The sequence below is a fragment of the Acipenser ruthenus genome, chromosome 3 (assembly GCF_902713425.1).
Source record: "Acipenser ruthenus chromosome 3, fAciRut3.2 maternal haplotype, whole genome shotgun sequence".
Lineage (NCBI taxonomy): Eukaryota > Metazoa > Chordata > Actinopteri > Acipenseriformes > Acipenseridae > Acipenser > Acipenser ruthenus.
Genome location: NC_081191.1, coordinates 51,675,477 through 51,702,393, shown reverse-complemented (window position 1 = coordinate 51,702,393; position 26,917 = coordinate 51,675,477). Strand labels below are relative to the sequence as shown.

The 26,917-nt window shown below is 39.6% G+C and overlaps 1 protein-coding gene and 1 long non-coding RNA gene across 2 annotated transcripts; both read right to left on the bottom strand.

Moving 5' to 3' along the window:
* Positions 1-4,049: 4,049 nt before the first annotated feature.
* Positions 4,050-8,171, bottom strand: hey1 (hes-related family bHLH transcription factor with YRPW motif 1). The gene is made up of 5 exons (XM_033993709.2): positions 7,770-8,171; positions 7,417-7,492; positions 7,237-7,320; positions 5,529-5,610; positions 4,050-5,200 (listed from the first exon to the last, which is right to left on the bottom strand). Exons 1-5 carry the CDS (start codon positions 7,853-7,855, stop codon positions 4,623-4,625), a joined length of 906 nt encoding a protein of 301 aa, XP_033849600.1. The 5' UTR covers positions 7,856-8,171; the 3' UTR covers positions 4,050-4,622.
* A 932-nt stretch (positions 8,172-9,103) lies between these two features.
* Positions 9,104-11,838, bottom strand: LOC131720978 (uncharacterized). Its single transcript, XR_009319793.1, has 4 exons — positions 11,391-11,838; positions 10,847-11,017; positions 10,451-10,602; positions 9,104-9,627 (listed from the first exon to the last, which is right to left on the bottom strand). It is a non-coding gene; the product is annotated as an uncharacterized LOC131720978 (long non-coding RNA).
* Between the last annotated feature and the right edge of the window lie 15,079 nt (positions 11,839-26,917).

Sequence of the window (26,917 nt, the reverse complement as noted above, 5' to 3'; positions counted from 1 at the left end):
TGTGTTTGTTTAAATCTTTTGTTTTTGTTATTATTAAATAAAAGGCTGAACACCGTAGCATTTCAGCTTTGCCCCGCTACTTCCTGAGTCTGTACTTCTGGTCTGACGTCACCACGGCAAGCCAACCTGATCACACCAAGCAAATAAAGTGCTTAATTTTTCTTCAGAATGAATGTCCATGCTGTTTATAATAGCATGCTTGCAATACAATGTACAGAGTTGTATAAATGTAAACGGGTAATTATACAGTATTTGCATCTACTGTATAGGTTTTACACAATACTAACTGCCAAATAATGGTGAATTGTTTTGAATAGTTTAAAGATTGAAAATTCAGACCTTTGCTAAAACTGTGAAATGCAGATTAATTATACAAGAACTTCTGAAAATGTGTCAATTTCAGGACTATTTTTTGGCAAACTAGTGCCATAATCTAATTTGAACAATAACTTGGAAGAATAATTCTAATTGTGTTTGTGACAGAGATCAAATGATTCTTGGTATTAGGGCACTGTGTAAAAGGAACAGAGTACCCTTAACTAAATGGCATGACAATTCATTCCGTAGGGTAGGTGGAGGTCGGTCATTTAGGAAAGGGGCGAAGCTACGGTATCCAAACTCAGTGACCCAGACAGTAAACGGTGTGGCATCTGAGGATTGGAGGAGCGTATGCGCTCGTTAACCTAGGGGTCATGAGCAAAGATATAAATAGGGGTCATAGCGGACGTGATCTGTTCCTTTTGTGAATGGTTAGGAAAGAACCTAAAAGGAGTCCCTGCATGTAATAACCGTGAGTGTTCTGTTAGTCTGTCTTGTAAACGTTGTTTGTTTCGTTTGTCTAAAAGATTACTAACACGATCCGGAGCTGCATTAAAAACCCGGACACCAGGACTTCACTTTCCACTGAGAGCTGTTTTCACCACAAGCGCTTAAATCACGCACAGTAGGAACTGTGTTTGTGTCTTTGTGTTTTGTGTGGGTGATAAAACTGGACTTTTTGGTTGCAGGTCAAACCAGTGGAATTTTACAAACCGAAGTGATACACGCCGCTGTAATCACTTCCAGCATTATTATTTACAGGTGTTTGCCATAAGGCTCTGGACATTGTAGTAATTTATCAATAAACACCCTTGCACCTGTTAGTAATTGTCTGTGTGATTTGTACCTTCACTGCACTCACCTATATCCACTCACCACTTTGCCACAGTGTTGTACAGAGCTGCCATCTTATGCAGCTTGCTGAGTGGTTCTGTCTGCTCAAACTGTGTGAAATAATAAGAGATACCCTGCACACAACATATTACATTATTATAATTGATATTGTAGCCTACTATTAAAGAGGTGTTGATGTTTCACTAACTTTCAAATTGAGCCATAAAGTTAATTTATAAGATGACATCTGTACAAAGGGTAAGATGTACTGTACTGCAATTTTGACAAACCCTTAACGGTGGTTGGTTTCGCATACTGTATGTGATTTATAACGTAAAAACAAGTTAGCATTTCCATTCTGAATTTTTGATGGCTGCACAAAGGATCCATAACTTTAAACATGCAATCCTAAAAAATGTTGTTGCTTTCTACCTTAATTGGTGAGTTTTTATTTGCAGCTAACCCCTCTTGTTAATGGTCCCTAAGATGTTGTTGGCACAGAGCTTGACTTAGCTGCTGTGTGGAAATGGATAGATTCTGTAGCCTTATTCTGGTATTAAGCATAATTAAGATTTATTTAGGCACCATTATCGAAAGACAATCTAAAACAGAGGTAACTAAAACAAACTAAAACAGGTTAGAGAGCCACTGGCAAACTCAGACCACAACATGGTCTCATTTGAAGTGTTTTTTAAAACCCCAAAAGTAATGACTAAAGCTAAGGTTTACAATTTTAGAAAAGCAAACTATGAAGGTATGAAACAGAGACTAACAGAAGTAGATTGGAGTAAAATAGAGAGAACATCCACAGAAAAAGGATGGCTGTTTTTTAAAAACGTAGCACTAGATGTGCAAAACAATTACATCCCAAAAGTAGACAAATCTAAATCTAAAACAAAATGGCCAAAATGGTTTAATAGATCAATTAAAAAAAATATTCAGCGAAAAAAGACACTTTACAGAGCGTTTAAAAGGGACCAAAAACAAGTTACACAGAAAGAGTACTTGGAACTGCAAACACAGGTCAAAAAGGAAGTTAGAAAGGCCAAGAGAGAGATAGAAATCAATATTGCTAAGGGGGCTAAAACCAATTCCAAAATGTTTTTCCAATATTATAACAGCAAGAGAACATTCAAAGAGGAGGTTAAATGTCTAAGAGACACAAATGGCAAAATCATAGATGAAGAAAAAAAAAATAGCAAATATATTAAATGATTACTTTTCACAGGTTTTTACAAAGGAGGACACGGACAACATGCCCCACATGTCGACCTGTTCCTATCCAATTTTAAATAGCTTTAGTATAACAGAGGCAGAAGTGTTAAAGGGACTAGGAGTTCTTATAATAAACAAATCCCCTGGGCCCGGATGAGATCCTCCCAATAGTACTTAAAGAAATGAAAGAAGTAATTTACAAACTGCTAACCAAGATCATGCAACAGTCTCTTGACACAGGGGTTGTACCGACAGACTGGAAAATTGCAAACATAATACCGATCCACAAAAAGGGAGACAAAACCGAACCAGGTAACTACAGACCAATAAGCCTGACTTCTATTATATGTAAACTTATGGAAACTATAATAAGATCTAAAATTGAAAGTTACCTATATGGTAACAATATCCTGGGAGACAGTCAGCATGGTTTTAGGAAAGGGAGATCGTGTCTAACTAACCTACTTCACTTTTTTGAGGATGCAACATTGAAAATGGATAATTGCAAAGCATACAACATGGTTTATTTAGATTTCCAGAAAGCTTTTGACAAAGTCCCGCATCCTCGTTACAAAAAGGATATTGTTGCTCTAGAAAGAGTGCAAAGAAGAGCAACCAGAATGATCCCGGGTTTAAAAGGCATGTCGTATGCAGACAGGCTAAAAGAATTTAATCTATTCAGTCTTGAACAAAGAAGACTATGCGGCGATCTGATTCAAACATTCAAAATCCTAAAAGGTATAGACAATGTTGACCTAGGGGACTTCTTTGACCTTAAAAAAGAAACAAGGACCAGGGGTCACAAATGGAGATTAGATAAAGGGGCATTCAGAACAGAAAATAGGAGGCACTTTTTTACACAGAGAATTGTGAGGGTCTGGAACCAACTCCCCAGTAATGGGATCCTTCAAGAAACTGCTTGATGAGATTCTGGGATCAATAAGCTACTAACAACCAAACGAGCAAGATGGGCTGAATGGCCCCCTCTCGTTTGTAAACTTTCTTATGTTCTAATCTGTAATTTACTTACAGACCGTACACATACAGAATGCAAGTAAAATTATAAAATCCCCTAGTCTTAAATGTATGCACATTGCTGTGGTCATGTGATGTGTTATATGATCCACTAGACCTATATAATAAACTGTGTGGGTCATCCCTCAATGCAGTGGCTGCATAGGTCAGTGGACCAAGTAACAGATTTGCTATGGTGGCCCAAATCACTGATATTCAACACTGGACAAGACACACCTGTTCTACTCAAATAATGCATCACATTGCGGGCTATTAGACCATTACCAATTTTTTTGTTTATGAATTGTGTTATATGTTAATCAAATAAAACAGTTAGTGCTGGAACAAAGGATTTTATGTTAAATATTCTTAAACAAATATACTATTCATAACTATTCTTTTTTTATTAGCTGGAAACAAAGTATGAGCACCATAATACAGAAATGAAATATCTTGAAAACTAAAATTATGTCTGCTCCTTCAAATTAATTTTTAATAGAGGTGATAAACACTGTATAATGTGTGTTATTTCAGATGTCATTTATGCATTGCTTTTTTTTTCCATGACGTTGATATTGTCATTTATAAATTACCACAAGTTGACAAACCTATAGTGGCAAGCATATAAAAGAAATAGGAAATGAAACCATAGACTCCAAACTTTTTCACAACTATATTTAATAGTAACAGTTCAAGACACAAGGATCAAATACATTACCATGCTAGTGCCCCTTTGGACAACACCACGATGTACTATAAACTGGTAATTACACGTATCTCTGAAATTAGAGCTCAGAAGTCTGATTTGTCAGCAATTTGTACAGAAATATAAAATACTAAATATAAATGCCCATAAAACTAGATCTGATGTGGAATCTTTTGCCTTTGTGGAATAAAATAGAATGTACATGAAGCACATCATGCCACACATTTAGGAACACATTCAATAAAAATATATTAATGTGTAAATCCAAGATAACAATATTTTTTCTCTCCTTAAAACAGATTTAAAAATGTAATTATCACACAAAAAATTATTTTTTTACATTATATAAACCCTTTTTAACCCTGCATCTGAAGCAGTCAAATACAATGTTGATTGAAATTACACTGGTCAGAAAGGGATATTAAAATATTACAATGTGGTATCTGCAAAAAATAAAATACTGGATTTATTTTCAGAATTATGCTGATTCTTTCTTTTAAACATCCCAAAACAGCCCAGCTCAGCAAGGAGATTATCAGAATGCATCTATCTCTGTCCCCCAGGATCTGTAAAGGTTGCCAAGGCTGATGGCTTGTTCTGGGGCAGGTTGGCTCAGTGTGTTGGGAGAGAGCAAGGGAAAAACACTGAAGGAGAAAGGGAAGGCTGAAAGAGAGGAAATTGAGGAGAGCAAAGGAGGTGACAGTTTAGAGGTTGAAGTGGCAACCGGAAGCACTGGTGCTATGCTGCCATTATGGGGCACTCTCAGCGAGGCAGACTTTGTGTGTGAAAGGGTGGGGTTGAGTCTGCTCTGAGAGTGCGGATCTGTGATGGAGGATGTGCTGGTGGCAGGGCTGTGAGCAGTCTGTTGCATGAGAAGGGGTTGTGGGAGATGTGGGTGATTTCCAAAAGCAGACCCCCAAGGCAAGTGTCTAATTCCAGAATGTGCTTCCCTCAGAGATGCATAGTTATTGAGATGAGAAACCAGGCGCAGCCTCAAGGGATCCGAGTTGTCCAGTCCTTCAATGATGCTAAGGTAACGGGCTGTTTCAGCAAGACACTCTCGAAATCCCAAGCTTCGATGATCTATGGCAAGTGCATGGGCATCAAAGTATTCTGAGTGAACAGACAAAATTGACAAAGTTTGAGATGCAGTTTTTAATTTATACATGTGCATTACAAACATTTAACTAAATGACACATTTTATAAAATTATTTAATTTAATAACCTTGTATGCAGTGAATTTAGTTTTTAGTACAGTAGTGAAATATTTACAATTACACTACAAGCTTTCCAGTCATTCTGATTGTCAATTTTACCAGGTACAGGTACTACTTAATAATAATAACAACAATAATAATAATAATAATAATAATAATAATAATAATAATAATAATAATAATAATAATAATAATAATAAATGCATGAAAAAAAATCAATTACCTTTACCACCAGCAGCATGGAGCATTTTCAGATGATCCACTGTCAATTGCAAAATTTCTGCCTTTTCCAGCTTGGCTGAGCCCTTAAAATAAAACAAGATTTCAGTATTGTAATTATTTTGTCCTATATTTTAAATCTTACAGTTTGTTACCTAAAACGATAACACTACATAATGTGTAATTAATGTATTGTTCTGCATTGATTGACGTATTGTGTAAACCAGAAAACATATTACCAGCTAGAGTAGATTATATATATATATATATATATATATATATATATATATATATATATATATATATATATATATATATATATAAGTGAAATGTGATATTATATTAATAGTTTGACTATTGTAATCAAAAATCACTATTTGATGACAAAAACCCTGATTGGACTGTTCACAAAATAATAAATAATGGAAAAATGTACAGACGACTTATTCGCCTTATAGTATTTTCCCAGTGTAAAGAACATAAGAACATAAGAAAGTTTACAAACGAGAGGAGGCCATTCAGCCCATCTTGCTCGTTTGGTTGTTAGTAGCTTATTGATCCCAGAATCTCATCAAGCAGCTTCTTGAAGGATCCCAGGGTGTCAGCTTCAACAACATTACTGGGGAGTTGGTTCCAGACCCTCACAATTCTCTGTGTAAAAAAGTGCCTCCTATTTTCTGTTCTGAATGCCCCTTTATCTAATCTCCATTTGTGACCCCTAGTCCTTGTTTCTTTTTTCAGGTCAAAGAAGTCCCCTGGGTTGACATTGTCTATACCTTTTAGGATTTTGAATGCTTGAATCAGATCACCACGTAGTCTTCTTTGTTCAAGACTGAATAGATTCAATTCTTTTAGCCTGTCTGCATACGACATGCCTTTTAAACCCGGGATAATTCTGGTTGCTCTTCTGTGCACTCTTTCTAGAGCAGCAATATCCTTTTTGTAACGAGGTGACCAGAACTGAACACAATATTCTAGGTGAGGTCTTACTAATGCATTGTACAGTTTTAACATTACTTCCCTTGATTTAAATTCAACACTTCTCACAATATATCCAAGCATCTTGTTGGCCTTTTTTATAGCTTCTCCACATTTCTGAGTCAACATAAACTCCTAGGTCTTTTTCATAGATTCCTTCTTCAATTTCAGTATCTCCCATATGATATTTATAATGCATATTTTTATTGTCTGCATGCAATACTTTACACTTTTCTCTATTAAATTTCATTTGCCATGTGTCTGCCCAGTTCTGAATGCTGTCTAGATCATTTTGAATGACTTTTGCTGCTGCAACAGTGTTTGCCACTCCTCCTATTTTTGTGTCCTCTGCAAATTTAATGAGTTTGCTTACTATACCAGAATCTAAATCATTAATGTAGATTAGGAATAGCAGAGGACCTAATACTGATCCCTGTGGAACACCACTGGTTACCTCGCTCCATTTTGAGGTTTCTCCTCTAATCAGTTCTTTCTGTTTTCTACATGTTAACCACTCCCTAATCCATGTGCATGCATTTCCTTGAATCCCTACTGCCTTCTGTTTGAGAATTAATCTTTTATGCGGGACTTTGTCAAAAGCTTTCTGGAAATCTAAATAAACCATGTCGTATGCTTTGCAATTATCCATTTTCAATGTTGCATCCTCAAAAAAGTCAAGCAGGTTAGTTAGACACGATCTCCCTTTCCATTTAATACTATTGTATTAAATGTACCTGTTTCTCGAAGGCACTGGGGACAAGTCTTCTAAGTTCTGACAAACTGTTATTGATACGATCACGGCGACGTTTTTCTATAATCTGCAAGGTATAAAAATATGGTTAGCTCATTTGTACAAAGTAAGAACAGTGTAAGATTACGTATCTTCAATAGTATATAACGCTTTAAATACTCACTCCTCTGCGTCGTTTCCGTGCCTGAATTTGAGATGATGTGGAGAGAGACATCGATTCGGGGGTAGTGCTTACGTTTCTGAATTTAAAAGAAAACACATAGAAACTAAATTTGCTTTTTATAAAAACATAACTTCCAACAGAATCAATTAAATGCTGTTCCACGACGCTTTATGTTATCAAGCTATTTTAAAATAAACAAGCAAGCACGAAGAAATATTCTTCCAAAAGCTACACTAAACCGTGAATAGCCTACTAATTAATTATATATATATATATATATATATATATATATATATATATATATATATATATATATATATATATATATATATATATATATAAGTGAAATTTACCCATTTTCATCCGCGCTTTCGTTTTCAACCTCTATGTTTTTGTCCACTTCGCTGTCTGAAGAACTGTAATCGTGAATCCTCTTCATGTTTACAGCAAGTATATAATATCAAGATATTCCTTTAGAGTTGTTCATGAACTCTCAAAGTGTATGCAGTTCTCTCGTTTAAACGACAAGATTATTTCCCACAGTCGCATTAGTATATGACAGCAGGCAGGACTAATAGCTGCCCAGAATCAACAGCCAATAACTAAAACACTGTTTCCAGATTGACTACGCAATGTCCAGCAGTTACACAGAATTTGACACGCCAGTATTAATCAATCCACGCCTCACACTTTAAAGAGACTTTTTAAGAACCAATAGATGGCAACTGCAAATTATGAGCGCCGCCCCCGTATTTCACAACGTCTGGAGGCTCTTGGCTGCCTGTGCCATAGTGATATCGTTGGTTGACTGTCAGCACGTGCTGGTCGTGGGAAAGTAGCTCCGTTGAACCCAGATAGCCAATCAGAGGCGGCGGCTGTCTCTGGCATGGAATGAATGGGGCAATGGTTGGGGCGACGGGCGGTCTGCGAGTGAGCGTGTGAACCTGTAATCTAATACAAACCCATCCGATGAAATACAGTGTACAGAGGAACTGTACAAGCTGTGCATCATGAAGTTTGACTACGTTGATCAACGGCGTTAAAAATATAATGCAACTGAGAAGTAATACAATTAAATCAAACCCATCCCATGGAAAGAAAATACACCAGCTGCATGCATAATACCAGAATTTGACTGGACTCACTTTCTAACTGCATGCTTATGTTATATTATACTTGCATTATGTTATATGAAGAGTTTGACTATAGACTCCTTCTGTTTTTATTGTACAACCCCAAAACAATATTAAAATGCACACTCCTTTTAGGGTGAATAACGTTAATTAAAATCACCCACCAAAGGCACAACAAGAATGCTACATTTATGTAGACTACTGAAAGTCAATGCACAGTATGTATTGAACTGCAGATAAACATAACTTTTTTATATATATTTTTGTACCATCCAAGCTGAGCCGTTTTGTCATCTGCATTGCCCTCAGCAGTAATGATCACCATACCTTCGCAAAAATAGAGTACTGTTGTACTAATACCGCAGCATTTTGGATACAGTACAAATAAAACTAAACAAAAATGGCACAGTATTGCATTAATAGATATATTGGCAATAATTTAATAATAATAATAATAATAATAATAATAATAATAATAATAATAATAATAATAATAATAAAATGCCATAAACGGCTGTAACATTTTATTACCATCACAATCGTTACACTAAACACTAGACTTGCCACATCTCATGTTTATTACGAATGTAGGAGGTTGACTCTGTAACGAGAATTAATTCAATCACATGAAGACCAGGTGAGACCAATGCCAGCTAATTACTGGAAGCAGATACAGGTTGCATTCCACTCCTCTCAAAGAGGATACAGAGAGTGCACTGGCATGCTGTTGTGTGATTTCCTGGTGTGAAGGGAAGCCTGGTTACACTGCAATCTATTGTTTTCCTTTCTTTTTTTCTTTTTTGTGTTTCTAAACATTACCGTTTTATTGTTGAAAGTGAAGTTAAGAACATAAGAACGTTTACAAATGAGAGGAGGCCATTCGGCCCATCTTGCTTGTTTGGTTGTTAGTAGCTTATTTATCCCAGAATCTCATTAAGCAGCTTCTTGAAGGATCCCAGGGTGTCAGCTTCAACAACATTACTGGGGAGTTGGTTCCAGACTCCCACAATTCTCTGTGTAAAAAAGTGCCTCCTATTTTCTGTTCTGAATGCCCCTTTATCTAATCTCCATCTCCATCCTAAAGGAAAGCAAACAATAACATCAAAACGCAAAATCACTTTTATTTTTCACATTTTATTATTTAAAAACACAAATAAGTTAACAGTTTTAATACCGACAGCAACATAGATTTGTTTAGTGAAAAAAAAAAAACAGACATAAACACATATGTGACCTGTGTGTGCTGAACGATATATTCCATGTCTCCCTATTCAGTGCAATGGAATGTTTGCAAGTCACTCTGCCTAGCAAGGATGTCAGGCAGCAGTGACGTCAGACCGTTATCTTTGGGGTTCAATTTCTGTAAAACTAGGAACCCCCAAAATATATTAATACCCCGTTGCACATCTACACCCCTGGGACTATGTGTATGCCAACTGTGGTTCCTTAATTTTCTATACTTATTGAGATACAGGTGTATAAAAAAGCTTCACTAATAATTTATAAAAAAAAAATTAAAAAAAATAAACAGCTGTTTTTTACGCCATTCTGTATCTCAAAAAGTATTCAACCAAATGCTACCCCATTCACAGGGTTTGTTGAGCCTGCCAATCCGATCACACATAAAAAAATATGCATATTGGTGGGGTTTTACCCCCCCCATTTTAGCTAGTTGTAAAATCGATTTTAACAGGACCTTCATTCAAACCTTAACTATGTCTGCGCAACTGTGCATACATAATATATAAGGCATTATAGAAGTGTAGACTGTACAACATACATTGTACGTCTAATATCTTTCAAAAATACAAAGTAAGGCTGGTTACTTAACTAGAAGTAAACTGAAAAAAGGCATGTTTCTCATACAAGAAGATATCATACAACTGAATAAGCTGTCATACCTTATGAAAGATCTTTCTTGACTGCTTTTGCAACTGCAGTCTCTCTTTTCTTTGCTTTGCGATAGCACACTGTCCATCGCAGCTCACCGGTTTTGGATCTTCATTGTTCAAGATCACCATTCTCGTTGAAATGGAGAGCCGCTAGAAACATTCTAACATATAAACAAAGTTAATTATTACACCTGCTGTTGACTGACACAGCTTCCAATACAACAGTTATTGCGGCTAACTGGGTTTTTTTTTTAATACTTGTTCTGTCTAGTACAGTACTACAGACAAAACAATGGAAATATACAAGAATTCAGTCTTTACATCCCTGGCAAAATTAGGAGAACTCTAGCTAATTTAACACCTGCCTTGTTTAGTCTAGTACTTCAAACAAATAATTTTGCTAACCTGGTTTGCATAGCCCCATAGAAATAGTGTTGTTGTTTTGAGGCAAAGTGGTTCACAAAGGTAAGAAAAACCTCCAGTGTGTATGTCTGATGAGCAGGTGACAATTTCGGAGGGTCTTAATCAAGATTTTTTTTGTCATGATTTCTTCCAGCATCTTGTATGGCTTGGATCCTGAAATACATTTAAAAATCAAATACAACTGTTTTATGAACAAGCAGTTTCATAAAACAGTTACAGGTATTAGTAATGTTCTTATATTATCACTACTACAACAACATAAAAATAAAACTGATACGAACTTTTAAGATGAACCAAAGTTGTTACATATCTACCATACTAGTAGCCTACTGAAAGAAGCGCAATGCAAACTGGTGACGGAAGATTTCAAATTGAACCACACTCCAACTGAAAGCCAACCACAATTTTGCCTTATTAACCATGTTATGTTTCTGTCAACACTCAACATTATTTACAGCCACTACCGTGTAATTACAAAACATACAAATAAAGTAAAATCTAATTAAAGAAGATGGGTCACTCTTACCTTGTTGTTTAGATCACCAGGTCCAGTCGTCTGTTTTTTTGTTGCAAACTTGTCAATTACTTGATCAGGGGATATTTTAATGTCTCTATGTTCAGACAGCAAAGTCAGTCCATTCAGTCTTGATTCTGCCATTGTACTCCTTGCATTTGTTTTAATTCTGGAGAGTCAGGAGAAGCTTCTTTCCACATGAGCTGTAGTCACTGGCAGTGTTGCAAAAATACGCAGAAGTTTAAAAATGTTGGGAAAGAAATGCTTGTTGCAGTTATTTAGAGCATCTAGTGCACTCCAAGGAACTGGTGACATATTTGCCCATTTAGCCTTCCATTTTGCAATTTCGGAATCCAGTATTGCCAAAGTGGGAGGGACATCATCTGGATATAAGTTCGAAAGAACTTCTGCAGAGTTGCTAGTTAACATATGGACATTGCAAGGGAGGATGCCATTAAGATTGGCAAGAAGGGCTCTGTGTTTTGTGAAACGCTCTTTCATTTCAGATGCATAGAAGTCCAGCAGTTTAATGAAGAGAGTCTGGCAATAGTATTGTTCACAAGCATTTTCCATATTATTGTTTCCACTTTCCCTTGCTGTTCGCCGGTGAGGTCTAAACTGAATTCTATATTCAGCTGCTTGTCACATGTTTTTTTTATAGATTGTTGCAAATTTGTTCTCTGCATTACTCCGCATTTCTTCTACTTGTTTTATTATTGAGGCGGCTGCAGAAACACTTTCAGTCAAGTCACATTCAACTTTTTGGAGGAATTGTGATAGGTGAAAAGTTTTGGCAAGCATTTTTTCACATACATATAATGTCAGCATGAATTCAGCTTTGTCAATGGCACTAAAAAGCTGTTTGGCCTTTACGGAGGAATCAACTGAAAATGTTTCACTGCTCAACAACAGACTGGACAGTACTGGGGACAGGAGCTCAATGAAAGTAAAAATAGCATCATGACGCTCAACCCATCTTGTTTCACACAGTGATGTCAATCGACTTTTCTTTTGATCTGGTAAAATACGTTGTATTTAATTTCTCAAGCAGGCAGATCGCAAAGCGGAATCTTGAAAAAAAATGCACATTTCTGACACAGTGCCAAAACAGTTCCTTACCATCTGAACAGAGCAGCATTTGTTGAGAACCAAATTGAGACTGTGGCTGGCACAATGAACATAGCACGCATATTTATACTTTTCTCTTAACTTTGCCTGTGCCCCATTTAAGCGGCCGCTCATTGCACTTGCACCGTGCCCCGTAAAAAATGAACATCAAGGCCAGCTTGTAGCATTTGACTTTCAATAGAACTAGCGATTGCCTCTCAGGTCAACTTTTCAACATCAACAAATAAAAGAAAGTCTTCTTTTATCACACAGCAACCACTGTCATTCTCCTCCACGTACCTAATACACACAGACAACTGCTCTCTACCCGATGCATCTTTCATTTCATCCGCTAGAACAGCGAAACACTGAGCTGAATTTATTTTTTCCACAAGCTTTTTTCTAATGATTTCTCCAATTATATTTATCAACTAATTTTGTATTTCGGGGCTGACTTAAGTTGCATTTGACTTTGTCGTTTTTAAGTGATCTAGAAGGGCAGTATCGCCCCGTCGCGCTCTATACCGGAGCAGATCGCTGTAGTTTCCGTCATTTTGAGCTGACTCTTCTACACCAATAGGCCCTGAATCTTGATGTCCATGTAATGCTAATTCCTGGCATCCACAGAGAATTAAGGTTTCTGCTATGCTCTTTAGTTTTTTTCTGTTCTCAGCAACCTGCTTCTTCCTCTCCGAATCAAGTTTTAGAGCTATGTTTTCTGTTTTGCTTTGCAGAACACATTGAAAGTTCTCTGCCCTGAGTCAAATCGACATGATACAGATTTTTTAAATGTTCACAAAAAAAGTCAAGCGTATGCTTCCAATCAGAAAACTCCTTGTTTACTAACCTCCCTGGTTTCTGATGGCCCCCCTTTCCCACGGTTTCAAATGAAAATGCTATACAATACTTGCAGAAGCAATCGTTGAATTGAGTAGAATAAATGAGCCAAGGGAAGGTGTCAAGCCAGTGACACTGAAAGCTTAACTTCCCTGTCACTGGGAATACATACCCTTGTTTCGGTGACCAGTCCTCTGTTAAAATTGTTGCACTCTCCGAGAACTTCCTATTCTTAATAAAATAAGAAATGTCATTGCCTCTGGGTTGCCGCTGCTCCAATGAGTCCGATGTCAATGAACTGCTGCTGGCTGTAACAGCTGTAGCCAACTCGCTGTCTTCTTGATCAACAGTTTTCTGCCGTTTAGATAAAACAGAAGCACGACTAAAGAAATCACTCATTTTTATTTATTTTCCTTTTCCAATACCGCTCTCAGTCGCCGAGGTCTCCATAGTTCACTTCACTATCTCTCACTCACACTGTACGACGGCGCGTTTCTGTTTGGACTGTAGGTGTAAAGCGTGTGTGCATTGTCCAATCAGAAGAACCTCTCATAGCCCAGTCACAAATATGAATTTGAAATGGACGCATTGGCAGACAGCCCCTTCCCCCTTTTTATTATTGTTTTCCCTATAACAAAGTGGTACTGATTGAGTTATACACTCTTGTGTGGAATGATGGCGTTTTTTTCTTTTCCAGCACTTTTTTTTTCTATTGCAGATTTTTTTTTTTTGGGGGGGGGGGGGGGTTCAAACCCCTAAAACCACCCCCCTGGCTACGCCAGTGATGCAAGGTTTAGTGTGTAATGTTCCTAACTGAAAGGAATGCATCACAATTTTACAAAATGTATGCTAATGTGGGATACCTTTCTTTAGCCATTTCCTTTCGGCTTCCAATGGACCATGCTCACATTCCTTGTACTTTTCACTGTGGTCTTTGTGTATGTTGGCCACATGGTTCAACAGGGAAAGCCATTTTGCCTTGAGTTCTCCGTCTTCACCGCAAGATGCCACAACCCAGAACATGTGGTTCTCGATCGACTTGATCCAGGACAGAGGTCTGCAAATTTGTTCTTTTTGGCTTCCATCTCCAGCTTTTTTGTAATACCTAGCATAAAAGAAATACAATATATTCTACATCACTTGTCTGTGGAGGTAACAGGATTATTACAGAGCAGAGCGCTATATGATGTCAGGCAATTGCAAATACTTTATATAGACATATAGGCAATAATAAATGTTAAATATTTAAACATACACATTCATTACAAAAACAGAAGTTACAGTTAATATGTTAAGTGCAACTTAATTTTTCAATCAGTGTTGTAGTGGATTTACTCTCCTCTACCAAAGAGACTCAGGATTCAGGTTGATTATCAGCTCCAGATATTTTAATCAATGTATACAAGGGAAGAATCTACAAGAGACTGTTAACACAAGTGGGTTTACAGTTGATATTTATACAGTTTGTACAAGCTGGAAAGTAGGGTGTGACTGGTGTCTGTGTTACCAGAAAGTTCAGTAGAACAATGGGATGGCCAGTAGCACAAGATAAGATCAAAACAGAGCCGGTGTTTATCAGAAAGTCCAGTAGGACAGGGGGATAGGGAGTGGTACAAGATAAGATCAAAACAGAGCCAGTCTTATCAGAGGGCCTGGGGTGGGGGGTAATATTGTCGAGAAGCTTGGGGGTTCAACTGTTAAGCTTCAGCTGATGTAATCACTGTCTGTTGTAGACTGAAAGGCACTTCATATTCAGTTAAATATATTTTGTCAGAATTCCATATTTTTCCTCCACAGTCCCTCCTTTTTGGAGCGTCGACAATTGTTTATCCGAAGATACAAAACCAGAGGTCACCAGTACATGGTTTGTTTTAGCGGGGGTCGTCTTTACCACAACCCATAAACCCGCTCAGTCTTCTCTTCTGATCCTTGTTCTCCTCTTCTTCTCAGTGGAGTGTAGTCTTGCTGGTTGTAGTTCTCATGTCCTCCTGTAGGCAGGTTGCGGACCATTGCAGCTGTTGTGAGGTTGGACAGTAGTCTCCGTTGTTGCTTCAAGATGTATTTCACACAGCAAACAACAACCAATGATACAATCAATGCTACCGCGGCACAGACAGAGGAAATGTGTCCTGTCATATTCCACCAGTCTGACCAGTCAGTCCCGACATTGCCCCCTAGCCCACACAAGATTCCCCATCCACAAGTTTGTGCATTTGCCAAGATAATCTTGCCTTGGTTACCAGCCAGCGATGCTTGTGCTACTGACACCCCTGTCTCAATTTTATTCAGTTCCTCCTGTATGTAGTGCAAAGCTTTGATTAATTGTGTGTGGTGTACCGTCACCAGCCAAGCAGAATCCTGGTTGATGAGGGTACTTACATTCATGTCAGGGATAGGGTGGATTGTTAAGATGGATGCAAATTCCTGCCCTATTCCCAACAGACATGCTACCTGCAGAGGCAGCCACATACCCAAATACCACATACTCAAATACCATTTATTATTTAATACATTACAGTGTTACCCTAAACTCCAACACTTTTGACCCTGATGGCCTTGCATTATGTCACGTGTCAATATAAAACCTAATTTAAAACAATATCTTTTCTTCCCTTGTAGTTTGATTAAAATCTGTCATTACACTTTATTTACAAAATTTACAGTCATTCGTTTCCCTTGAGCCAAGATTTCAGATGCAGAAACCAGTTTCTGAACCGCGTCCGGTAAAGACCGGTCTCTGTTCTGAGTCCTGCACGGCACTGTTTAAGTCCAGAATTAATTGCCCCAAACCAGCCTGCCCCGTTGTCAAGGGGCCCTGATTTGATATTTTTTTTCTCTTTCAATGTATCATTCAACAATATTACATTTAGGGCACCTGGCATAGAATTGGCTAGCTTTGCTCCAGGCCCACTCTCACTAATGTTTTGTGCTATGTTATTCGTGTGTATAATGTTTTTGTAAACCCCACGGGAACAAGCCCATCTCGGGCACCTGGCCATACATCAGAACATTCTGGTTTGGGCATATTCATTTTGCACCCAGGTGTGTACACACCTCCACTGTGGCATGTCAATTCAAATAAAATACCCTGTGTTCTGTTCAGGGGTGAGCTAAACAAACACATGTTGTTACTCTTTATTATTTATTAGTGTAATACCTCCCTTTGGGATAACCCCCCAATTGCCATATTAATACTCATGCAGCCATATGCCCTGTCTAGTTCCTGTTTCGTATGGCTCCTATTTACTCCACAGGGACACTCTAACCCACTAGAATTCTCTGGCTGTCTAAGTTATCACCCATAATAGTTCCAATCTTATGGAATCATTGTTATATGTTTGTCATCCTGCAAAGGGGCCGGAACCTCAATCCTGCGATACCTGCAATGAGAATAGTTATTGCTGCTGCTGTCGTCCGATTCTGTGGGAACAAACATAATTAGTAATCTACTCAGCAAAGATGGAATTACCCAGTTCAGTTCTGTTCTTGTCATTAGTTCATTGTTTCTCCTTATCTCCTCTTGCCTGGAAGCAATTCTTTTGGAAATGTCTAGTTTGTCTACAGTAATTACATATTGCCTTACCACCATGGCTGTTCCCTTGATTGCCCAATCTACACTCACTCTGTTTGTGTCCCTGCTTGCCACACCCAAGACACTTGCCTACGAAGCGCACAGCAGACACAGAGGCTTCCTTCTTTTTCTCATTCAGCCTGTTTTCTGTGTTCCCTGCCCAATTCATAATTGATGGCAACAATTTACGCAGTGTTTCCTTTTCTAGTACTGTCAATGGCAATACAATGATTTCCTCACTGTTGTCCATTTTTATTCGAGTGCAAATGGGATTTACTTTTACTGTTTCTTTCATCATTTGTGACCGAGTTGTCGGCCCATGATTCAGGTCGGAGCTTGACCCGGCTCCCCTACTACTCCTTCCTTTGTCAGTCTCACTGGCTCTACTGCTCCCTGCACCTGCATTATCACCTTCCTGCTTCTTCTTCTAATTGATCCCATTCAATATCATCATCTTTCAAAGCCTTCCTACTTCCAATGCCTGCTACTCTACACACTTTCCTTGTTGTTCTTTTAGCTTTAGACATGCATTTCTGCAAAATTTTCAATTGCTCTCTAAATAATGTATTTTCTTGCTGTATGGTTTTTGCGTTATCCAATGCACTCCCCAGTGCCCCTTCAACAGGCTACATAAAATTACAATTCCCTTGTCAGTCCTATCCTTATTCTGTTATTCCACCAATCACGCTGTTGGCTTGGGACCCACTTCAGGTCCCAGCCACTTTTGGTCATTTTTTCATACAATTTAACTTTTTTTTTTTCACTCACATACTCAATTATTCCACTTATACCTGTTCCATACATTTTGCCACTTTTTTCATTCACACACTCAATTACTTCATTCATTCTTACTCCCTGCTTGATCAAGCCCGTTAACCGAATATTAACGCTGCGCGCCTATATTCCTTACACTGCTGTAAAATCCTTTCTCTAGATTCTCAGCCCAAACGTACACGTTACTACGCGCCGGTGGTAATTTACTAGTCAAACTGCCGTAAAACCCCTCTCTGTGAATTTACAGTCTGAAACACAATTTATTGATTAGTCAATTACCCTGCTGTCAGACTTCAAAGAGTCCACAGCCAACTATGAACCCCTCAAGATTCACAGCCAAAACTATGCGCCTGATACGCGCCTGTGGTAACTTGCTAATCGCACTACTGTAAAACCTTTTTCTCAGATTTACAGCCCAAAACAAAGTGTATTGATTAGTAAGTTACCCTACTGCCTAACTCCTCAGAGCTGACAGCCAACTATGAACCCCTCAAGATTCATAGCCAAAACTACGCAACGTGCGCCAAAATATCCCTGATAATACCTGTATCCTGGTCTTGAAACAATTTTTATGCAGTTCTTTTGATCCTAAAACACATATGGAATTTCATTCAATCTCAGTCTGTTAACGTTCTAGCCTCTAAATACGGAGGGTGGTTTTTGTTCAATTTACTCACCCTTCCAGGTAGACTGGTAACAGACACAAGATGAACAACCAAAGCATATTCAGGATCCTGCAGACTACGCCATAATCTGTAGTGGATTTACTCTCCTCTATCCAAAGAAACTCGGGATTCAGGTTGATTATCAGCTCCAGATATTTTAATCAATGTATACAAGGGAAGAGTCTACAAGAGACTGTTAACACAAGTGGGTTTACAGTTGATATTTATACAGTTTGTACAAGCTGGAAAGTAGGGTGTGACTGGTGTCTGTGTTACCAGAAAGTTCATTAGAACAATGGGATGGCCAGTACAAGATAAGATCAAAACAGAGCCGGTGTTTATCAGAAAGTCCAGTAGGACAGGGGGATAGGGAGTGGTACAAGATAAGATCAAAACAGAGCCAGTCTTATCAGAGGGCCTGGGGTGGGGGGTAATATTGTCGAGAAGCTTGGGGGTTCAACTGTTAAGCTTCAGCTGATGTAATCACTGTCTGTTGTAGACTGAAAGGCACTTCATATTCAGTTAAATATATTTTGTCAGAATTCCATATTTTTCCTCCACAGTCCCTCCTTTTTGGAGCGCCGATAATTCTTTATCCGAAGATACAAAACCAGAGGTCACCAGTACATGGTTTGTTTTAGCGGGGGTCGTTTTAAGATCAAAACAGACCAAGTCTTATCAGAGGGCCTGGGGTGGGGGGTAATATTGTCCAAAAGCTTGGGGGTTCAACTGTTAGGCTTCAGCTGATGTAATCACAGTCTCTTCTAGACTCTTCTGTTGTATACATTGATTAAAATGTCTGGAGCTGATAATCAACCTGAATCCTGAGTCTCTTTGGATAGAGGAGAGTAAATCCACTAAAGTGTCAGTACTTGTTTCAAGCAATGTATGTGGGAAAAACATCGTTGCAAGCATTTACCTTTGCTGACATGCCAAACATCGAAGTAGTGGTTTATATAACTTTCTTCATTTCTGATGTATTTCTTTATCTGTGTATGTCGATCTAACAACAGATATTTTCCTGCAGGAATTTCATTGTCCTCTTTAAGCCTTCCAACTCCATATGAGATGAACTTTGTACTTCATTTGACTGTAAAAAATGAAAAAAATAACCAGATATATTTTGCCAGCAAATTAAACTTGATGATGGAAATATCTCGGCCATGAAAAGCTCGAGCTTTGCTGCTAATATAGCTCCTCAAGACAAGTTGAAGACTAATGTATTACAAAAAACTTCACAAATTGAAACAATTAATCCTTAAAACATGTTATTGTGATTCCTGTGGATCTAAAGAAAACTACTGTACCTGCACCAGCTGTGTGTTAAGCACTTTATTGGTATTCAGGTCCATCATGTTATAAACTCCATATTTTGCAGAATACCTTGGGGAGTCACATCGGCCATCCCCGTCAACAACAAGGCCTTTATCTTTGACACTTGACAACAGCTCCTGATTAGCAAGCCACACTACTGAAACAGCAGGGATAAGGTAATGCTACTGTATCTAGAAGTAAGTCCTCATAGAAGGAACAGGTATTGTGAGGTGTCTGAAGTAGGTAAGTGCCTTTGTCACACTGCTTCCACTGAATAAGATAGCAGCTTCTTGAAGGATCTCAGGATGTCAGCTTCAACAACATTACTGGGGAGTTGGTTCCATACTCTCACAATTCTCTGTGTAAAAAAGTGCCTCCTATTTTCTGTTCTGAATGCCCCTTTATCTAATCTCCATTTGTGACCCCTGAACCTTGTTTCTTTTTTCATGTCAAAAAAGTCCCCCGGGTTGACATTGTCTATACCTTTTAGGATTTTGAATGCTTGAATCAGATCACCGCGTAGTCTTCTTTGTTCAAGACTGAATAGATTCAGTTCTTTTAGCCTGTCTGCATACGACATGCCTTTTAAACCTGGGATAATTCTGGTTGCTCTTCTTTGCACTCTTTCTAGAGCAGCAATATCCTTTTTGTAACGAGGTGACCAGAACTGAGCACAATATTCTAGGTGAGGTTTAGTAATGAGTAATGTAAAGTTTTAACATTACTTCCCTTGATTTAAATTCAACACTTCTCACAATATATCCAAGCATCTTGTTGGCCTTTTTTTATAGCTTCCCCACATTGTTTCCTGCATTTCCTTCCCCACATGACTGCTTCCTAATGCAATTTGTCAAGGCTCCAACTAGAGGGGAGGCATGCCTTGATTTAGTCTTTTCAAATAACGAAGACAGAATAACTAAAACAGAGGTCAGAGAGCCATTGGCAAACTCAGACCACAACATGGTCTCATTTGAAGTGTAATGGAAATCATAAGACCTCACCTAGAATATTGTGTTCAGTTCTGGTCACCGCGTTACAAAAAGGATATTGCTGCTGTAGAAAGAGTGCAAAGAAGAGTGACCAGAATTATCCCGGGTTTAAAAGGCATGTCATATGCAGACATGATCAAAGAATTGAATCCGTTCAGTCTTGAACAAAGAAGACTTACACAGTGATCTGATTCAAGCATTCAAAATTCTAAAAGGTATTGACAATGTCGACCCAGGGGACTTTTTCAACCTGAAAAAAGAAACAAGGACCAGGGGTCACAAATGGAGATTAGATAAAGGGGCATTCAGAACAGAAAATAGGAGGCACTTTTTTACACAGAGAATTGTGAGGGTCTGGATCCAACTGCCCAGTAATGTTGTTGAAGCTGACACCCTGGGATCCTCCAAGAAGCTGCTTGATGAGATTCTGGGATCAATAAGCTACTAACAACCAAACGAGCAAGATGGGCCGAATGGTCTCCTCTCCTTTGTAAACTTACTCATGTTCTTATTTGTATATGAAGTTGAACTGGCCCATTGACAACACACTGAAAAGGTAACATAATATGCTGCTAAGAGGGACATATATTTTTGACCCAGGTTAATATAATCAAATAGAGCTGGTGTTAATATTAAAAACATCTTTAACCCTTAGCGGTCCATTTATTCAGCGCGTGTCAGGCTTGTCAGGTCGAATTTATTTTCATATGCGCAGTTCATTTTACTCGCGCTGTTTAAATGTATTTTTTTTCACAGTAAAACAGGTTTAAAAGGCACTGCATATCAACAGGACACTCAGTACTGCATCTCCAGCACCGCCCCACCCCTCGTTCGCTGTATTTTTCAAATAACTCATAATTATACATACCAATAAATCATCTCTTGAGCACTCGTTTTATCACCAAACTCCTCAATAATGCGATCCAAGTCATTATTTTATTACTATAACATCTCAAAAAGCTCTGCAAATGTCTGTGATATTCTCTGAGCGCTGGATGCAGAAGCAGCTATCTTGTTTCTGTATGTCTGTGTTATCTATGTGGTGTCGGGTCTATCAGTATTCATGAGATACGCCCCCTTTTTTTCGGCTTCTCTCGGCTCCTATCGGTCTCACTCGGCCATTGAATGGTTTTCTCTGTTTTTTCTGGTGAAAAAACGACTAGAGACCTGTTTTTTGCGTCTTTTTGATGATGTCGGACAGGGTCCGACATTGGACCGGAAAGGAAAAATTGCGATGTCAGACCAGGTCCGACATAGGACCGCAAAGGGTTAATATATATATACTTGTAACAGGGCGAGCAGCCCTGTACATTGTTTATTTATTTTTAGATCGGTGTCTCCCCCTCCGCCCCTGTGCAGAGTATTGTTTTTGTTTATTATGATTTATTGTATTTATGTCGGCGAACGCCGTATGTTTTATTGTTTGTATTTTGACGGCGTAGCCGATTTTGTTTTGTTTAGCGTGGATGGGTAGCCCCATCCACAAGATAATTAAAACTCGTGCAGAAGGTGGCCATCTCCTGAATTTAATTAGGTGATTTAATTTATTGCTAATCGGGAGATGGTCACCTGTTATAAAAAACCTGCAGCTCTCTAGTTCAGGGTGGGTGTCAGAAGGAGAGAATGTGCGAGAGGAGTGACGGAGAAACGAGAGAAAGAAAGTAAACATAGGAACAGTGAAGGCAATCTGCCTAGCCTGACCTGTGTTGCAGTTATTTTGTGTTCGTGATTTATTTTTGTTTACCCTTTTATTTTGCTCTGTGAGCGAGTGTTTATTTTCTGTTTAAATATTTTATTTATTTTTGGATTCTTAAATAAAACGGCGCCCGCGCCACTGCACCATACCTTTTTGTTTTGTTGTGCCTTCTTCTGGTCTGACGTCACCCTCAGCCATTCCTGTCACAATACTGTATATATATATATATATATATATATATATATATAATATATATATATACACACTTGTATTTGGCAGAAAGGACCCTGTGAACCCCAGTTCACCTAAATATTAGGGAAAGGAGGGGTTGAAAATGAGAACCATAAGATCATGTTCCAATATTTTGGAAAGAGTTATACCCAATTATTTTTTAATGTTTTTATATAACTCCAATTAGTTTTAAAAATGAGTGGACTGGATCCTTCTAGAATATATCATTAACTCAAAGACAAGAACTATCAAGGCAGATTGATGATCAGATTTAATTGAGACTCCTGATGTATTCAATGGAGGGAAAATCCTATATATGCCCAGAGCACGACCCATTCTGTATCATTGAACTTGATCTTGATCTTGCAAGTTGACTTGCTCCATGCTCTGAAGACAGTTCTTATTTTTATTATTATTATTATTATTATTATTATTATTTTTATTTCTTAGCAGACGCTCTTATCCAGGGCGACTTACAATTGTTACAACATATCACATTATACATTATTTCACATTATACAGATATCACATTATTTTTACATATAATTACCCATTTATACAGTTGGGTTTTTACTGGAGCAATCGAGGTAAAGTACCTTGCTCAAGGGTACAACAGCAGTGTCCCCCACTGGGGATTGAACCCACAACCCTCCGGTCAAGAGTCCAGAGCCCTAACCACTACTCCACACTGCTGCCCTACACTACACATCCATATACTGGAAGGTAAGCATATATTTGAATATATATCTCTTTATATTGAATGCATTGCTGTAAGGTATAGAAATTATATTTTAGTCTTAAGAGATATATTGAATGTTTTAGAACGTAGTTGTGGGTGCTTTAGCTTTTTGCATGACTAGCCTGAAGACTAGACATATAATAACCATATCTGTATTACTGTATTGAAGTACTACTGCTGTTAAACCTGCAAAGGCACTGGATCGCCCAGATTGCTTATTAATTGGGTTTCATGGTGGTCTGCGCAACCAACCAATCCAAGTTTTAAAGCATATAATAAACCTAAAGAGCACTACGACTGTTCTGATTAGTTAAAACTTCAAATTAAATGAGTTTGTGTGATTTTCTTGATTATTAAAAAGTTGTCTGGACATATAGCATGCCCAGTGCACAAACAAAATCACTTACAGGAGTTTAAAACATCTCTGTCCTAGGGGCTCCCGAGTGGCGCATCCAGTAAAGGCGCTCCTCGCAGGATGTGCCCTATAGCCTGGAGATCGCAGGTTCGAATCCAGGCTATGTCACAGCTGACCGTGACCGAGAGTTCCTAGGGGGCGGCGCACAATTGGCTGAGTGCTGCCCGGGTAGGGAGGGCTTAGGTCGGCAGGGGAATCCACGGCTCACCGCGCATCAGCGACCCCTGTGGCCGATAGGGCGCCTGTGGCTCTGCAGCGGAGCCGCCAGATCTGTGTTGTCCTCCGGCACTATAGGTCTGGTAGCATTGCTGTGGATCTACAGTGCGAAAAATGACGGCTTGGAAGGAGCACGTTTCGGAGGACGCGTGTTTCAGCCTCAGTTTCCTGAGTCGGCGGGGGGGGGGGGTTGCGAGCGGTGAGCCGGGGATACAGATAATAATTGGGCATGCTAAATTGGGGTGAAAACCGGGCTAAAAATAATTGGCGACGACTAAAATTTATAAAAAAAATAAAAATAAAAAAAATAAAAAAATAAATAAAACATCTCTGTCCTTGTGACAGGTTTGACCGATGGTGTGGTGTAAAATGACAGACTCCAGTCCAGTTTTACAATTTAAGCGCTTGGGTTTTTATTTCCCTTTGCCCCAAGCTACCAAAACACGCTCCAAACAAATAATAATAATAAATCAAATAAACAATAGGGAAGCCGGGATACACAACAATGTGTAACCCGACAAAATAACAAGAAACGGGGGTTGCAGTCCCAAAATAAACCAACACCAAAACAATAGTCCGCCTTCTTTGTGCAGTCCAAGCACGGGGAAAACACGGGGTAGTAAAACTCAGCACTTCCGGGTTGTCGCTCCTCTAGCGTAATCCCGGAGCGTCCCGTTAGTGCTCTAAAGAGACAAGGAGTAGATGGGTTAACAGGACAGTCCAATCCACAAAACGTCCCGTCCTTTAATTCCCTTCCTCTGTTACTCTATTAGTTAGTTTTAGTTTCAGTTTCTCTCTGTCTCTCTCTCTCTCTCTCTCACACACGCACTGTACCTTGTCAGAAGGAACAGAACCCCGGGCCACGCCCCCTTTTGTACGCCCCGTCCCGTCCCCATTGGTCAGCGAGGGCAACCGCCGTCAGCCAATGCGTGATTGCCACTGCGCTTCCCGACCGGGTCTGTGACGTTGCGCACCGCGGCTCTGCCTGCTCCTCCTCCCCAGTGCCCTCACCGGTCGGAAGGGAGATCTAAAACAAGAATTCACTCTCTCTTTGTCACATATCCCACCGCTCAGAGTGGAGCCGAAGGAACACTCGGCCAAACCTACCAACCCCATACTCCCCCCTCCCGGGAAAAATAATCCGCATTTTGGTGATCTTTCCCTGCACGATGTACCATACGATACATGTAAGGCTGCAATGCCAAATACCACCGAGTTATCCGGGCATTGCTATCCTTCATAGTGCTTAACCATCTGAGTGGGGCGTGGTCTGTGACTAGATCAAATGAATGTCCCAGTAAGTAATATCTGAGGGAGTGAGTCGCCCATTTAATGGCCAAGCACTCCTTCTCCACAACCGAGTAATTGCGCTCCCTAGGAAGCATTTTTTTGCTGATGTAAAGAATGGGGTGCTCCACCCCGTTAACCCTCTGGGACAAGACCGCCCCCAAACCAACCTCTGACGCGTCAGTATGGAGGAGGAATCTCTTGTTAAAGTCTGGTAATATTAGCGCAGGAGCCTGGCACAGTTTGCGCTTAATGGTCTCAAACGCTCCCTGACACTGTTCTGACCACTTGACTAAATTTGGCGCACTTTTCTTAGTGAGGTTCACCAGAGGATCGACCACGGTGGCATACTCGGGGATAAAGCGGCGGTAATAACCGGCCAATCCTAACAGTGATCTCACCTGGGATTTAGTTTTGGGGACCGCCGCGTCCACCAAAGCCTGGACTTTGGTGGCTACGGGTTTCACCTGTCCGTTTCCCATGATAAATCCTAAGTACTGAGTTTCAGATTTCGCAAACGCACATTTTTTTAGGTTGGCTGTCAGCCGGGCAGCCCTCAGAGACTGGAGGACGGCTGTAAGTCGAATTACATGCTCTCTCCAGGTGGAGCTATATATCACCACATCGTCAATATAAGCTGCTGCATACTCACGATGGGGATGTAATACCTCGTCCATCAGTCTCTGAAAGGCGGCGGGCGCACCATGTAACCCAAACGGCATGGTTTTAAAATGGAACAGACCATCCGGAGTTGAAAATGCCGTTTTTTCACATGAATCACGGGTTAAAGGGATCTGCCAATATCCCTTCGTCAGGTCCAAAGTTGAGATAAACCCGGCCGTCCCCAGTCGGTCGAGAAGTTCGTCGATCCGAGGCATGGGGTAGGCGTCGAACTTGGCGATAGCATTGACCTTTCGAAAATCGACACAGAAGCGATTAGTGCCGTCCTTCTTGGCCACTATAACAATAGGACTGCACCACTCGCTTCTGGAAGGCTCAATGACCCCAAGTTCAAGCATCGCCCTCACCTCGTTCTGGACGCCACTCCGCCGGCTTTCTGGGATCCGGTAGGGCCTCTCCCGAACAGTGACCCCTGGCGGAGTAATAACAGCATATTTGGTAAGGTTAGTTCTGCCGGGCACGTCAGAAAACACATCCCCAAATTTCCCAATCAACTTACGCAATTCTACTTGCTGATCTGGAAGTAACTGTTTCCCCATTGAAATCTGGCTGGGGCTAGGGGTCTCTATACAGGGTCCTAAGTCATCCTCCATCTCGCCTGGGGCTATGAATAAGACCTCCCTTGCCTTCCAGGGCTTTAACAAATTGACATGATAGATTTCTGTTTTGTTTCGGCGATCGGGTTGTCTAATTTCATAATTCACTAATCCTATGGCCCGTATCACCTCATATGGCCCCTGCCATTTAGCACACAGTTTCGATTCCAATGATGGAAGAAGCAGCATTACTTTATCTCCTGGCCGAAAGGTTCGAATTCGTGCATTGGTATTGTAATGCCGCTGTTGCCGATGTTGAGCCGATCTAAGATTTTCCTGAGCCAGTCGACCAATTAAATCAAGGCGATCACGCAGTAGGAGCACATGCTGCACTACATTTTTAGAGGAGCCCTTGTGTTCTTCCCAACCTTCTCTCAACAGGTCGAGGATGCCCCGTGGCTGCCGGCCATATAATAGCTCG